This window comes from Sorex araneus, chromosome 8, assembly GCF_027595985.1.
Source record: "Sorex araneus isolate mSorAra2 chromosome 8, mSorAra2.pri, whole genome shotgun sequence".
NCBI lineage: Eukaryota > Metazoa > Chordata > Mammalia > Eulipotyphla > Soricidae > Sorex > Sorex araneus.
In genome coordinates this window covers 13,606,779-13,620,761 of record NC_073309.1, presented here as the reverse complement: position 1 = coordinate 13,620,761, position 13,983 = coordinate 13,606,779, and the positions used below count along the sequence as shown (strand labels likewise).

General features: G+C 48.5%; 1 protein-coding gene and 1 non-coding gene across 2 annotated transcripts in view; both read left to right on the top strand.

The window, feature by feature from the left end:
- Positions 1 to 5,321: 5,321 nt before the first annotated feature.
- The window catches only part of CES4A (carboxylesterase 4A), a 33,436-nt gene continuing 24,774 nt past the window's right edge, over positions 5,322 to 13,983 (top strand). The window contains exons 1-2 of the mRNA XM_055145612.1: positions 5,322 to 5,379; positions 10,330 to 10,531. Coding sequence (XP_055001587.1) covers positions 5,322 to 5,379; positions 10,330 to 10,531 — 260 coding nt within the window. The remainder of the gene's footprint in view (positions 5,380 to 10,329; positions 10,532 to 13,983) is intronic.
- On the top strand, positions 8,689 to 8,792 carry LOC129406958 (U6 spliceosomal RNA). Its single transcript, XR_008631365.1, has one exon. It is a non-coding gene; the product is annotated as a U6 spliceosomal RNA (small nuclear RNA).

Sequence of the window (13,983 nt, the reverse complement as noted above, 5' to 3'; positions counted from 1 at the left end):
CTGTGTTCCCAGTTTTGCAAACCTGTTCCAAGTGACACCAATACATCCCAGATGGTGTCAATCTGTGCCAACCTGTTCCAGCCTATGCCTGGTGGTGCCAGTCTGTCCCCAGGCCCCCACTACAATCTGTCTCCTGTCTGTTGCAATGCAGGGCACACCTGTGGAGTTTGGCCAAGACTTTCCTCTATTCTGGGTCTGTTTCCTCATCTACACAATAGAAGACAGGCTCCCAATGGGAACAGTGACCATGATAACATTTGGGAGGAGTCTTGCCGGGAGGAGCTGGAGGTATGTTGATCAACCTCTGGAGATTTTTCTCCTGAGATAAAGATACCTCTCTTTTTCAGTAGGGACACCCAGTTTTCCGCTGCTCAATACTGAGCAGAGGAGTCAAACAAGTAGGTTTGGCTGTTCTCTACGGCCTCACCAAGGAAGCAGCTGGCCTTGGGGAGTGGAGCCTGTTCTCAGAGCTGGCCCAGTGGCTGGCGCTGGGGTGAGGACAGAGCAGGTCTCTGGGTCGCTGGGGTTCTGGCCTCACCTCCCACCTGCAGGTGCAGAGAGCAATGCCCAGAGGGGCAGGGCCAGGGGCCATGGCTGCCAGTCTCTACCCGTGTCTGCTCCAGGATGCCGTTCAGCTCAGCTATGGTCTAGAGAACAATTCCCTTCACACCCCAGGGTGCCCACACATGCTCTTTAGTAGTGGGTGGGGTGTGTGGCCCTCGGTTCCCTGAGAAGCTCCCTGACACCCCTCTCAAAGCAAACCTCTTCCGTCCTCTCCCCTCCTTCCGGAGCCAGCAGTGCTTCGGCAGGTGGTGGCCCAAAGGGACATTGAAAGCAAACACTCTTCCTGCTCCCCCATTCTCCCCCCAAGAACAGAACCCCATGACGTCAGCACTCACCCCCAGTGCAAACTCCAGTAGTGTAGCCTCAGCTCACCCAGTCAGGGGTCACTCCTCCCAGAAATTTCTTCCCCACCCCTGCCCTTCACTTGCTTTTTCTTTTCTTTCTTTAAAAAAAAATGTTTTTGTTTATTTTTATTGGGACCACACTCAGCCTGTGCTCAGGAGTTACTCCTGACTCTGTTCAGGGATCACTGCTGATGGTGCTTGAGATTCAAACTGGGGTCAGCCACATACAAGGCAGTGTCTTGCCCCTAGACTATTTCTCTGACTCCCTACTTTTTTTTTCCTAGTTAACTGTCATACTGAATTGGAACTTGTGTACCAAAAGGAGAACACGCTGTTAAGTATTCTGCTCAATTCCTTTTCACAAATTAAACACACCACTAAGAAACCATCAACAGGACCAAGAAGTGACTACCCCATAGGGGTTAGAGAGATAGTTCAGCACACAGAGTGCTCGCCTTGCATGCTGCTAAACCAGCTCCCTCTCTCTCTCTCTCTCTCTCTCTCTCTCTCTCTCTCTCTCTCTCTCTCTCTCTCTCTCTCTCTCCCTCTCTCTCTCTCTGTCACACCCAGAGCCACAAGGTTACTCGTGGCTCTGCACTCAGGAATTACTCCTCGAGGTGCTTGGGGGACCATATGGGATCGAACCTGGGTCAGTCTCGTGCAAAGCTAATGCCCTACCCGCTGTACTATTGCTGGCCCACTAACCCAGCTTTGAACGTCTGAAGTCCCCTGAGCCCAGCCAAGAGTGATCCCTGAGCTCAAATCCAGGAGTAATCCTGGAACACTGTTGGGTGTGGCTTCCCCAAAAGAAAAGAAAAAATTGCTAGTCCCAGAAACCTAAACTAAACTCTTCAGTTGCCCTCAGCTCATACCTCCCTGGTCCTCCCTTCCCGGACCTCCCAGGCCTGCCCCTTCCACCATGAATGTCCTTACTAAAGAAAGTTTGGAACATACCAAAAAGGTAAAGGCAAAAGAAAAAGAAGCAAAATGACTGTCGCTCAGGGGTGCACACCTGGTGCTCAGGGCTTACTTCTGGCTTTGCACTTAGGGTTCACTCCTGGCAGGCTCAGAGAACCATACGGGGCTTTAGAGATCAAACCCAGGTTGGCCACACACAAGGCAAACACCCTACCACTATACTATCTCTCTGTCTCTTTTGAACAGGGTTTCTTAAACATTTCCATCTCAAAACTCCTTCTTGCCAGAGAAAGGCAACATGGGCAAATGCTGTCAGAAGCACTTCAGATTCAAGACGTGTTGGATTTTGAATCAAGTTCGGTGGTTGCACATTCAGAAAACTTTTACCATTGCCAAATTTTTTGTGACACCAAATTTAGTTACATGATTGAGGTCATACACAATGTAAGCAGCTTAGCTTTAGGCATTTTTGAGTATTAGGCATGTGATTTCCATGGTGATCTTGTCATATGCTATATATATAATTTCCTGTCTGCCCTTTTCAAGTTCTTAAGCCACATTAGCCTTTTCCCAACTACTGATGACAATGACTGGTACAACAGACCTTCCCCTGTTTTGTTTTTTTTTTTTTTAAATTTTTATTAAATCACCATGTGGAAAGTTACAAAGTTCTCAGGTTTATATGTCAGTTATACAATATTCAAACACCCATCCCTTCACCAGTGCCCAAATTCCACCACCAGAAACCCCAGTTTACCCCCCGCCCCCACCCCCTACCCCCTACTGTATAACTAATGAATTTCACTTCATTTTTTCTTTACCTTGATTACATTCCATAATTCAACACAAAACTCACTATAGTTGACATAACTCTCTCTCTCTCTTTTTTTTCTCTTTTTCCTTTTCCATTTTTTTTTTTAATTTTTCCCCCTCATCCCCCTTCCTGCGCCTCATAGTATGGTGTACTCCACGCCACGTTGGCCAGCGTGGGGCTTTTGCTTAGCTCATAGTCCAGAGGTGGCTGTTACATTAAGAACCTTCAATATTTCAACAAAAACTTACTGTTATTATTTGGAGTTTCCCCCCCAAGTCTGACCTGTTCAAATGGAACCCTTTCACATTGATGACAATTATAAATGTTAAGTCGCGCGGACGCTTCCGCGTCCTCTCGGTTTTGGATTTCTGTATAAAGTCCTGCCTTCCCCTGTTTTATAGCTTCACTTATATTTGACCATTTACCCCTCCCTACACCCACATGGGGAGGGGGGAATGGAAATCCTATTATTATGCTAATTTTGTGGACAGTGGAACCAAGTCTCTGAGAAATTTGGAGTCTCCTGAGTTGACACAGCTCCTAAGTGGCAGCGCTAGGATTCGAACCAGCAGTTCAGCTCAGACACACTACACTCAGCTGTCCGCAGCACGAGGTGTCGAGGGCTAGACTCTCCAGGCAGGATTGTTCTCTACCTGGAGTCCGTCTTTGCTCTCCCCTCCAGGAACCTTGGGGTGAGGCTGTTAGCAAGGACTGTAGGTCACACATCACAAAGTGTTGTTGGAGTCTCTGAGACTGAAGGATGGACATTTTGAAGCTTCCTGTTCGAAGTGCATCCCTAGTGGCCTGTGTTGTGTCCCTCCTGCCCCTGATGCTGGAGAATGAAGGCTCCTGCTTTGCAAACAGCACAGGGAGGCCTGGACAGCAGCACAGAGAGCTGTAGCTCTCTGAACCCTTCCCCATTTCCCTCCCCTCAAGGGCTTCTTTTGGACCACACTTGGCCTGCCGGGGGTCTTCCTTGGTGCTGGGTGGCCTTATGATGCCAGGATGGAAGCCCAAGCTCCAACCCTTCTGAGCATCTCCCTGCCCACAAAGGATTCTCTTTCGAGAAACCCCGGATGAAGCAAGGGTGCTGATCTCCACAAGAAGGTTCAGCCCATTGGGACCCAACTCCAGCAGGGGGGATGCAGGCAGCTCATGACCAGAGTGAGGGGGGTCCCTTGGGGGATTGCTATACAAGGTGAAGGATTATGCAGGGTTGCCCGACAGACCCTGCAGGGGGGTCACCTTTCTCCATGCCCCTGAAAGGAGCTCAGGGCCTGGGAAGTGTAAATGGGCAGGAATGCCTCATTCCTAGAGACACAAGATGAGAACTGGGCGGGCAGGAGTCTCAAATAAAGGACCACTCTGCAGAACCCACAAAATGGACCGTAAGAGAAGGCCAAAGCCAGTATATTGCAACCTGTTTCCAACCGTGACCTCCCCCTTCCAAACTTGCTTCTTTCCTGTGGCCCCATGTTCTACCAGTTTACCCTTTTTGTCCCATTCCATGACCTCCATTGATGAGATTGGAGTCCCTTGAAATTAAAAGTCCTGGAGGCCCACAGTGGGCCATAGGGTTTTCAATTGAGAAATGCTGTTGTAAGCTTTGACCATCTGCCAGCCTCGAGGAGAATGAAGTCATAGGTCAAACTAACTGCATCATCCCCCTACTTTCCCCTCCTTCAGTTCTGCCCTGTCAGGGAGAGAAGGTCTAGGAGCCAAAGGTAGAAACTGGGTGAGAGGTAGAAACTGGGTGAGAGGGGCCGGAGCGATAGCACAGCGGGTAGGGCGTTTGCCTTGCACGCGGCTGACCCGGGTTCGATCCCCGGCATCCCATATGGTCCCCCAAGCACCGCCAGGAGTGGTTCCTGAGTGCAAAGCCAGGAGTAACCCCTGAGCATCGCTAGGTGTGACCCAAAAAGCAAAAAAAAAAAAAAAAAGAAACTGGGTGAGAGCCTTAGACCTGGGTGGTCTAAGGCTGCCTTGGTAACTTCCAACTTCCTGCAAGCCCTCTCTTTAAGGGGCCAACCCTCAGTCCTAAAGTTGAGATCAACTCAGGGAACCTTCCAGCAGTTCTCAGGGAACCTTGCGCTGCTCTGAATTCCCCTATCCTGGCTGCTTCTTGCCTCTCTGCCCCAAGTGCCTGGTGAGCTGGTGAGGGCCGTGACCCCCTCACTCCAGCTCCTCTGGGCCTTCCCAGCAAAGAGTCCGCCACCGAAAAGTGTTTCCTGCCAGACTCAGGATGTGTGAGGAAAGACGGGGTGTGCTGAAGAGAGACAGGACAGAGCAGCAGGGAGAAGGGAGACCTGAGGGCTATTAAGTCTTGTCCAAGAGGAAACGGCAGGTAGGAGGCCCATTACCGGAGCTCGATGCCAGTTGAGCACTGACTGTTCACTCCTCCGTGCTGGACTCACACTGATGACATCTGAGTCCACAGCGCCAATGAGCCAACTGAACAGGCATTGCAGGCTGGACACAGCTTTTAAGAGCCAAAACCATCTATTGTGACCTGTCACCCCAAGGCAGACACAATGCCAGTCACCATTTCTCCCGCCCCAGCACCTGCTGATAAGGACTGAGGGAAGGAAGATAAAAATGGGACTGCCCAGTGCTCTCAGGCCAACAGCTGCCCCGTGGACAACGCCACAGCCTGTGCCCAAGGCCTGAGCGGCTGCCAGAACATGAGCCGGATTCTGCGCCTGAGCATCATCCTCTGCCTAATGGGACTCACAGCTCTGGGTAAGCTCCGTCCTTCCCTCGGGGCTCAGGTGAGGGATGCAAGGCACAGGGGCAGGTCCTGGGGGCAGCCGGGGTATAAAAAAGGTCTGAGGAGATGTGGGACAGAGTTTCTGTGTACTAATCCAGCCACTAGGTGGGAATCTGAACACTTCTATTCTTAGGAAACAGAGTCAATAATTCACACAATTCTGTTTCTAGCTTAATTGTATATTTATAGCTTTTATACCATGACTATAATATAAATGAGTATAATATTTCTTGTATGCATATGGTATATGTGCATATAGAGACGTATCTACCCTCTGCAACCATGAGCCACATCAAAAATTTCCCAGCACCCCACATGCCCCTTTACAGTCAATATCAAGGTAACCACAATTCTGACTTCTATTATAAAATATCTATACATTAAATTTTTATTTCAGTAAAATACGGCTAAAATTACTATTACCATATTGCACATAAAATCACTACTAGGGGCTGGAGCAATAACACAATGGGTAGGGCTTTATGCCTTGCAAGCAGACGACCCGGGCTCAATTTCCAGCATCCCGTATTGTCCCCCGAGCACTGCCAGGAGTAATTCCTGAGTGCGTGAGTCAGGAGTGACCCCTGTGCACTGCTGGATGTGACCCAAAAAAAATCACTACTAATGTATTCTCGTTTAGTTTGGGAGCGACATTCAGCACTGCCTAAGGCCCACTCTCGGCTCAGCACTCAGGAATCACTCCTGGCGATGCTCAGGGAACAGTACAAGATGTCAGGGATCCAAGGCAAACACTCTACCAACTGCGCTATTGCTCCAGCCCTATTAACATATTCTTTTTGGTGCAGATTTTACATAGCTGTGACAGCAGCATATGGTCAATGTTATACTCTGCTTTTGTTTTGTTTTGTTCTGTTTTAACCTAAAATCTTATCACCAGTAGTTTGTAGCTGGAGCTTAGACCCTGACCCAGGATATGAGTGTTGATTTGTTCTCATTCTGCAACACAAGACTCCAGTTCTGGAAGGTCTTGTTATTCATGCATTTCAGACCACTTTCTTAAAGGAAGTGGACTTTCTGAGTCAAAGCCTGTGAACACTCGACGACTCCTACGTTTTACTCAATCATTTTCCCCCAGGGTATGATCACTCCTCCACCAACAGTGGATGCCAAAGTTGGGGCCATCATTTAAGCCATCATGGCTCCAGCAGAGTTTGAGGGTGACACATTCCCAGTGTGACCTGAAGTTACAGCTATCTCCACTCAACCTTCCATCTCCACCTTTGTAGGATCTGATAATAATAACATTTGCCCTATAATTTTTTTCAGGATAAGGTGAAATAACGCACCTCAAGTGTTGGGCAAACACCAGATATAATAAATGATCAGCAAATCATAGTTGTTGGCTAGTCAGTCAGGAGTGAGCCCAGGATTTAGGGCAAACCAGGTATTTGATAGGGCTAGCCATCTGGCTCATCCTTGGAGACTTCAGGCTAGTCACTATCCCTCCCTGGGCTTCTGGACCTCCTGCAACTCCTCCCGGGACCGATGAGAAGTTCATGGGTGAGACCCCATGAAAGGGCTAAAGGACTTTGCTAACTACAAAACGCTCACACTTGAGGGTAAGATGGTCGCTTGACCCTGTTGTCCCATCTCTGTGCATCGAGGGCCTTCTTTGCAGTCATTTCTTCCTGACCAGAGTACTCGTGTAAGAACACAGAAACTTGGAGACATGGGTAGAGAGGTGCCCTTGAGCACCTGGAGTTGGGGGTGTGAGAGAGAGCTCTGTTACCCCCCACTCTCAGTGTGACTCCAGAAAATCGTTGCATAAAAACTTTCTGGAAATGTTTGTGAACCTAATTTTCAGGTTTAACCAGAAGATTCTCATTCAAACTGGGTGAAGTAAGACTAGGAATCTGGATTCTCACAAAGATTTTGAACCAAATAACTCTGCTACACAGTCTGGTTTAATAATACTTGGATCAGAGGGGCTGGAGCGATAGCACAGCGGTTAGGGTGTTTGCCTTGCACACAGCTGACCCGAGTTCAATTCCCAGCATCCCATATGGTCCCCCGAGTACCACCAGGACTAATTCCTGAGAGCATGACCCAGGAGTAACCCCTGTGCATCGCTGAGTGTGCCCCCCCTCCCAAAAAATACTTGGATCAGTGGGACCAGAGCAATAGTACAGTGGATAGGAAGTTTGCTTTGCATATAGCTGGCCTGGTTTCCATCCCTGGCATCCCATATGGTCCCCTGAGCACCACCAGGAGTGATTCCTGAGTGCAGAGCCAGTAGTAACTCTGAGCATTGTTGGGTGTGGTCCCCAAACAAACAAACAAATAAAAGTATCCTCCCAGATCTGTCTATAATAGCACTGTAGCACTGTCGTCCCACTGTTCATCGATTTGCTCCAGCGGACACCAGTAACATCTCCATTGTGAGACTTGTTGTTACTATTTTTTGGCATATCAAATATGCCACAGGGAGCTTGCCAGGCTCTGCCATGCGGGCAGGATACTCTCGGTAGCTTGCCGGGCTCTCTGAGAAGGATGGAGGAATCAACCCGGGTTGGCTGGGTGCAAGGCAAACACCCTACCTGCTGTGCTATGGCTCTGGGTAGGGCGTTTGCCTTGCGCACGGCTGACCCGGGTTCGATTCCTCTGTCTATAATAATAATAATAATAATAATAATAATAATAATACTTGGATCAGGACCCAGGGATGAAGCTCAGTGGTACAGCGTCCTCCTTCCATGTTTGGCTTTGTTTTGTTTAGTGTTTGGGGTCTGTACCTGGAAGTGTTCTGGAGTTACTTCCAGCTCTGTGCTTGGGCGTCCTTTCCTTGGGCTCAAGGAATCATGTGGTGCCAGGGATGGAACTGAGATTGGCCTCATGCATGGCAAATGCCTTCTTTACCCACTGTATTGTTTCTCTGGCCAGTGCCTTCCATGCTTGAGGCAGTGAATTCAATGCCCAGCCCACCTAGGTGGGTATGATCCTAGCAAGTCAGTGTAATCCCCAGTGCACCAGGACCGATGAGGTTGTATGCACCACAAATTGGTGTAAGAACCATACTACCAAGTGTGTGATCCCCACCCCCACCCCACCCCACCCCAGTAAACACCACAACCAAGTGTGTGACTTCTGGACCCAACAACGACAAAGGGAAGGGGAGAGGGGAAATAATATTGGGATCAGATTTCCTTTATGTTGCCTGTAGAATGAGCCCAGGGGGCAGGGCACAGAACAATATAAGATATGAGACCCTTGATAAGGGGATGGGGAAGCAGGGTGATCACCTAGGACAAAGAGCACCCACTGTGCTCACTTTGGCAGCACATATACTAAAATTGGAACTATACAGAGATTAGTGTGATCCTTGCACAAGGATGACATGCAAATTCGGGAAGCGTTCCAGATTTTTCATAGAATGACTGCACTCATTTGTGGAATATAAAATAACATAATATGGGACAGACACCTCAGGACAGTAGACACAAAGGCCAGGAAGATTGCTTCACAGTTGGAAGCCTGCCTCATGAGCTGTGGGAGAAGGCAGTTGGGATACAGAAGGGTCACTAAGTCAATGATGGTTAGAGGATCACTCGGGATGGGAGATGTGCGCTGAAAGTAGATAAAGGACCAATTGTGATAGCCTCTCAGTATCTGTATTGCAAACCATAATGCCCAAAAGTAGAGAGAGAGTGTGGGGGAAATTGTCTGCCATAGAGGCAGGGGGAGGGTTGAGATGGGGGGATATACTGGGGACACTGGTGGTGGAAGATGTGCACTGGTGGAGGGATGGGTGTTTTATCATTGTATGACCGAAATTCAAACATGAAAGCTTTATAACTCTATCTCATGGCAATTCAATAAAAAAAAAAGCACCCACTGACAACAGCTAAATCCAACCTAGGCTAGTTTATATCTACCCCAACAGCCAGCTAGATGTAGGTATGCCTGTTGCACATAATATATGAATGCATGCTCAGCATGGATACAGGATGGCCTATGTCTAACTACTTACATGGCTATCTCTAGACATACACAGCATGACTTTAATTCTTCAATTTCTGCACATCCCATTGTTTCGTTCTTTTGGGTATTTTCCTTGAGTTGGGGTGGGGGTTGGCCACATCCAGCTGTGCTCAGGTTAAATCTTGAATCTGTTGCTCAGGGATCATGCCTGGCAGGCCTCGAAGGAACAAGTGCTGTGCTGGGAATGGAACCCAGTCAGTCCAAAGCAAGGCCAGCAGTCCACCTGCTGAGCCGTTTCTCCAGCCCCATTGCATGTTCCTGTGTAAGTGAGCTTCGCTCATGTGTGCATAAATTTGCATGCATGAGGCTCTAGGTTTGACCCCCAGCACCAAAAACAATTTGCATGCCCCTGAATCCATGTAAGTATGTACATGAGGAAGTATCTGTGTGTGATTTCTTCCCAGAGATATGGTATGCAGGTGTTAGCACCACACACAAAAAGGTATGGTCATATTGATAACAAACAAGCAGAAATCAAAAGAAATAACTTATAGACATCTGACAAGTTAAATGACACCAAAAAAATGAATTTGAATGACTTACAATCTCTTTCGTGCCCCTACATACACAGCTTTGAAATCTTAACAAGAAAGGGGGAAGAAAAGAACACAGAAAAAGTGGCAAATTGGGGCTGGAGTGATAGCACAGCAGGTAGGGCGTTTGCCTTGCACACGGCCGACCCGGGTTCGAATCCCAGCATCCCATATGGTCCCCTGAGCACCACCAGGGATGATTCCTGAGTGCATGAGCCAGGAGTGACCCCTGTGCATCACCGGGTATGACCCAAAAAGCAAAAAAAAAAAAAAGAAAAAGTGGCAAATGACAATTGCCATGAGAAGTCTCTGACGTTTCTGAGGGTGGGTGCATGGTCACTGGGCCAGAGTTGCTCCAGTGGCCAGGTGACCTTTCCCCTTTCTTCCTAGGGAAGTTGCACGTCAAGAATCCTCTGGTGGCTACTAAATACGGGATCCTCCAAGGAAAGCAGATGCATGTCCGGAAGATGCCCGTCAATGTCTTCCTGGGAATCCCCTTCTCCAAACCTCCTGTGGGCGCCCGCAGGTTTGCTGCCCCTGAGCCACCAGAGCCATGGGAAGGAATCAGAGCTGCCACCAGCCACGGCCCTTCGTAAGACCCCGCAGCCTAGAAGAGGGCAGACCCTAAGTGGGAGGTGGATGAGGGCCCACCTCTGGGCTAGGGTTTGAATAGTGTACGGAAAAGAACACAGCAGGGACCACAGGCTCTAGCCTGGGTTTCCAAATTTATAGGACGTGGTGATTGGTTCAATGGGCTAAAGGCACAGATAATGTTCTCAGTGCTTCCTTCCTTCCTTCCTTCCTTCCTTCCTTCCTTCCTTCCTTCCTTCCTTCCTTCCTTCCTTCCTTCCTTCCTTCCTTCCCTTCTTTCATATTCTTTTATTTTCCCTCCTTCTTTCTTTCTCTGTTTCTTTCCTCCTTTCTTTCTTCCTTTCCCTGCTCTTTTGTTTTGGTTTTAGGGTCACATCCTGCAGTGCTCAAGACTTACTCCTGGCTCTGTGCTCAGGGATCACTCCTGCCAGTGCTTAGGTAACCAGATATGGTGCCAAGGATAGAGCGTGGGTCAGCTACAAGCAACATAAGCACTTAGCTGCTATATTATCTTTCTGGCTTGTGGTTCTCTTAAGGGAACCTTAAGACAACCTTAGTCTATGACTGCCTCCAGCATCTGAGAAATCAAAAGCATGTGAGAAGCAATGCTCACATGCACACAACATGAACACACACAAATACATACATACATATATACATACATACTCACACACTGAACTCTGAGCTCTTCCCTCTCCCTTGGATCTTGAGCCCAAGAGCAAAGCCACCCCAGGAGCTCCATAGGAGGTGAGCCCACTTTCCATTTGAATGTCCTCATGAGCGCGAGTCCTGAGTCACCTGAAGTTCTGGGACAGGGACTGGTCTCCAGGCATCAGGCTTGGGAGTCTACCCAGAATAAATGTGTTCATTGTTTATTCAGGCCATTGAGTAACCCGCTGTCCAGAACATTCTGTGATAAGTACTAACAATGTTCAATGTCAGATAAAGCACGAATTTATGAAAATGTCTATTGTGAAAAACTTGGGTGTCAGGTGACATAAGAAATGACAGCAAGCAGCCCTGGTGTCTAGTCATTAACAGCAGAGTATCTGATTTAGAAGAGGAATGATTGTAACTAGAATACCACAGGGTAACCAAGTGCACTGGCCACAGGGAGACAAGCCCAGGGATTCAGAAGACTGTGTGAGTGCTATGAGGAACCAATAATTCAGGTGGGCCTAACATGGGAGTATCCTTGCTAGAGCCCTTAGGATTATGGGTTTAGAGACTGAGGTTACCACTGCATGGGCATCTGGGCATCTGACAGTTGCCATCAACTATCAGACAAGGGCTGTTTGGAACACACAAGTGCAGGTGTAAGAATTGTGATGGGGGCACTGGAGATCGAGTGCAGTGGGTAGGGCACTTGCCTTGCATGTGGCCACCGTGGGTTTGATGCAGCATCCCATATGGCTTTCCAAGCTCTGCCAGGAGGGACCCCTAAGTGCAGAACTAAGAGTAAGCCCTAAGTACCACCAGTGTGGATGTAAAAACATAATTATGGATGACTTACAGGGAGAATGGGGGAAAGCGAGTACAACAGGGAGAGAGGAAGCAATTAGAGAGAGTGGCTTCAACAGCCGTCATTTCAGTGAAAGGGGTAGGGATAGTAAAATTCAAGATTTATTGGGAGTGGGGAGACCATAGGCTCAGGGACTTGAACCACTGTTGCAGCTCCAGTCACATGCCAGGTACTGTCTCTCTGGCCTTCCAGGTTTATTTTAAAGGGACAATTGAAAGAATTTGTTGAAAACCAGAGTGAGAACCATGAGGGAAGTCATCAAAGACAATGATTAGGGGGCTAGAGCAATAGCACAGCGGGTAGGGCATTTGCCTTGCACGTGGTCGACCCGGGTTCGATTCCCAGCATCCCATATGGTCCCCTGAGCACTGCCAGGAGTAATTCCTGAGTGCAAATCCAGGAGGTAACCCCTGTGCATTGCCGGGTGTGACCCAAAAAGAAAAAAAAAAAAAAAGACGGGGCTGGAGAGATAGCACAGCGGGTAGGGCGTTTGCCTTGCACGCGGCCGACCCGGGTTCAAATCCCAGCATCCCGTATGGTCCCCTGAGCACGGCCGGGGTGATTCCTGAGTGCAGAGCCAGGGGTATCCCCTGTGCATCGCCAGGTGTGACCCAAAAAGCAAAAAAAAAAAAAAAAAAAAAAAAAAAAAAAAAAAAAGACAATGACTAATTTGAGGCCAGAGCAGCAAGGGAAACAGGGGTATTAATTACCAAATGAAGAAGCTGGGAGCACCATAATGGGAGTAGTCCCAGAGGACTATTGGCTAGGACAAAAAACAAAACCTAGAATGTGCTTGGCACAGGGGCCAGGGCCATACTACAGCAGGTAGGGCTCTTGCCTTGCACGCAGCTGACATGGGCTCAATCCCCAGCGTTTGACTCCCCTAGCACTGCCAGGGCTGATCCATGAGCACAGAGCCAGGAGTAAGCCCTGAGCACTCCCAGATGTGCTCCCTTCTCCCTTCCCCAGAAAAGAATGTGCTTGGTACAGGCCATATTGGGGTCACCCCTATCCCAACTCCAGATGTGCAATTTCTCCTTTACTTTCCAGCCTTTTGTCCTGGGTTTGCCAGTGATCTTCTTTAGGGCATCATTTAATTACTTTTTGACTTTCTCTTTCTGGATGAGACTACATGAATTTCTTTCTTTCTTTTTTTTTTTTTTTTGCTTTTTGGGTCACACCCTATGATGCACAGGGGTCACTCCTGGCTCTGCACTCAGGAATTACCCCTGGCAGTGCTCAGGGGACCATATGGGATGCTGGGAATCGAACCCGGGTCAGCTGCGTGCAAGGCAAACGCCCTACCCGCTGTGCTATCGCTCCAGCCCGAATTTCTTTCTTTCGGGGCTTTCTCGTTTCGTTTTTCTTGGAATTAGTAACCTCTCTCCATAAAACTATTTTACTATGCACATGTACACATGCGCACATATGCACAAGCACATACACATACACACACACACACATGCACGCACGCACACTGAAGGCTGGGACAAGAGAACAGAGTAAGAAACATTCAGACAAGGCTTCCCGTGCTGTGAAATGGGCTCAGCCCCAGTGGTTGTGAACACCACATAGGGCTAAACCAACAAGGAGAAAAGGCAGGGTGACCTGCTAGCCCATGCTGGTTCACCCCAGGCCTCCAGGGACTGGGCTCTGTGCCAGAATTCAAAGCACTTGGCAATCCTCCATCCCTGCCCTTGGGAAATTATATACATGTTCTCTTGTGGGAAGAAAAACAAAATAACAAAGATTGGGCCAGATTAATAGTATAGCAGGTAAGTTGTTTGCCTTGCACGCAACCAACCCAGGTTCAATTCCCAGCAAACCATATGGTCCCCCAAGCACTGCCAGGAGTAATTCCTGAGTGCAGAGCCAGGAGTGACCCCCTGAGAATTACCAGGTTTGACCCAAAAAATAAAATAATTATAATT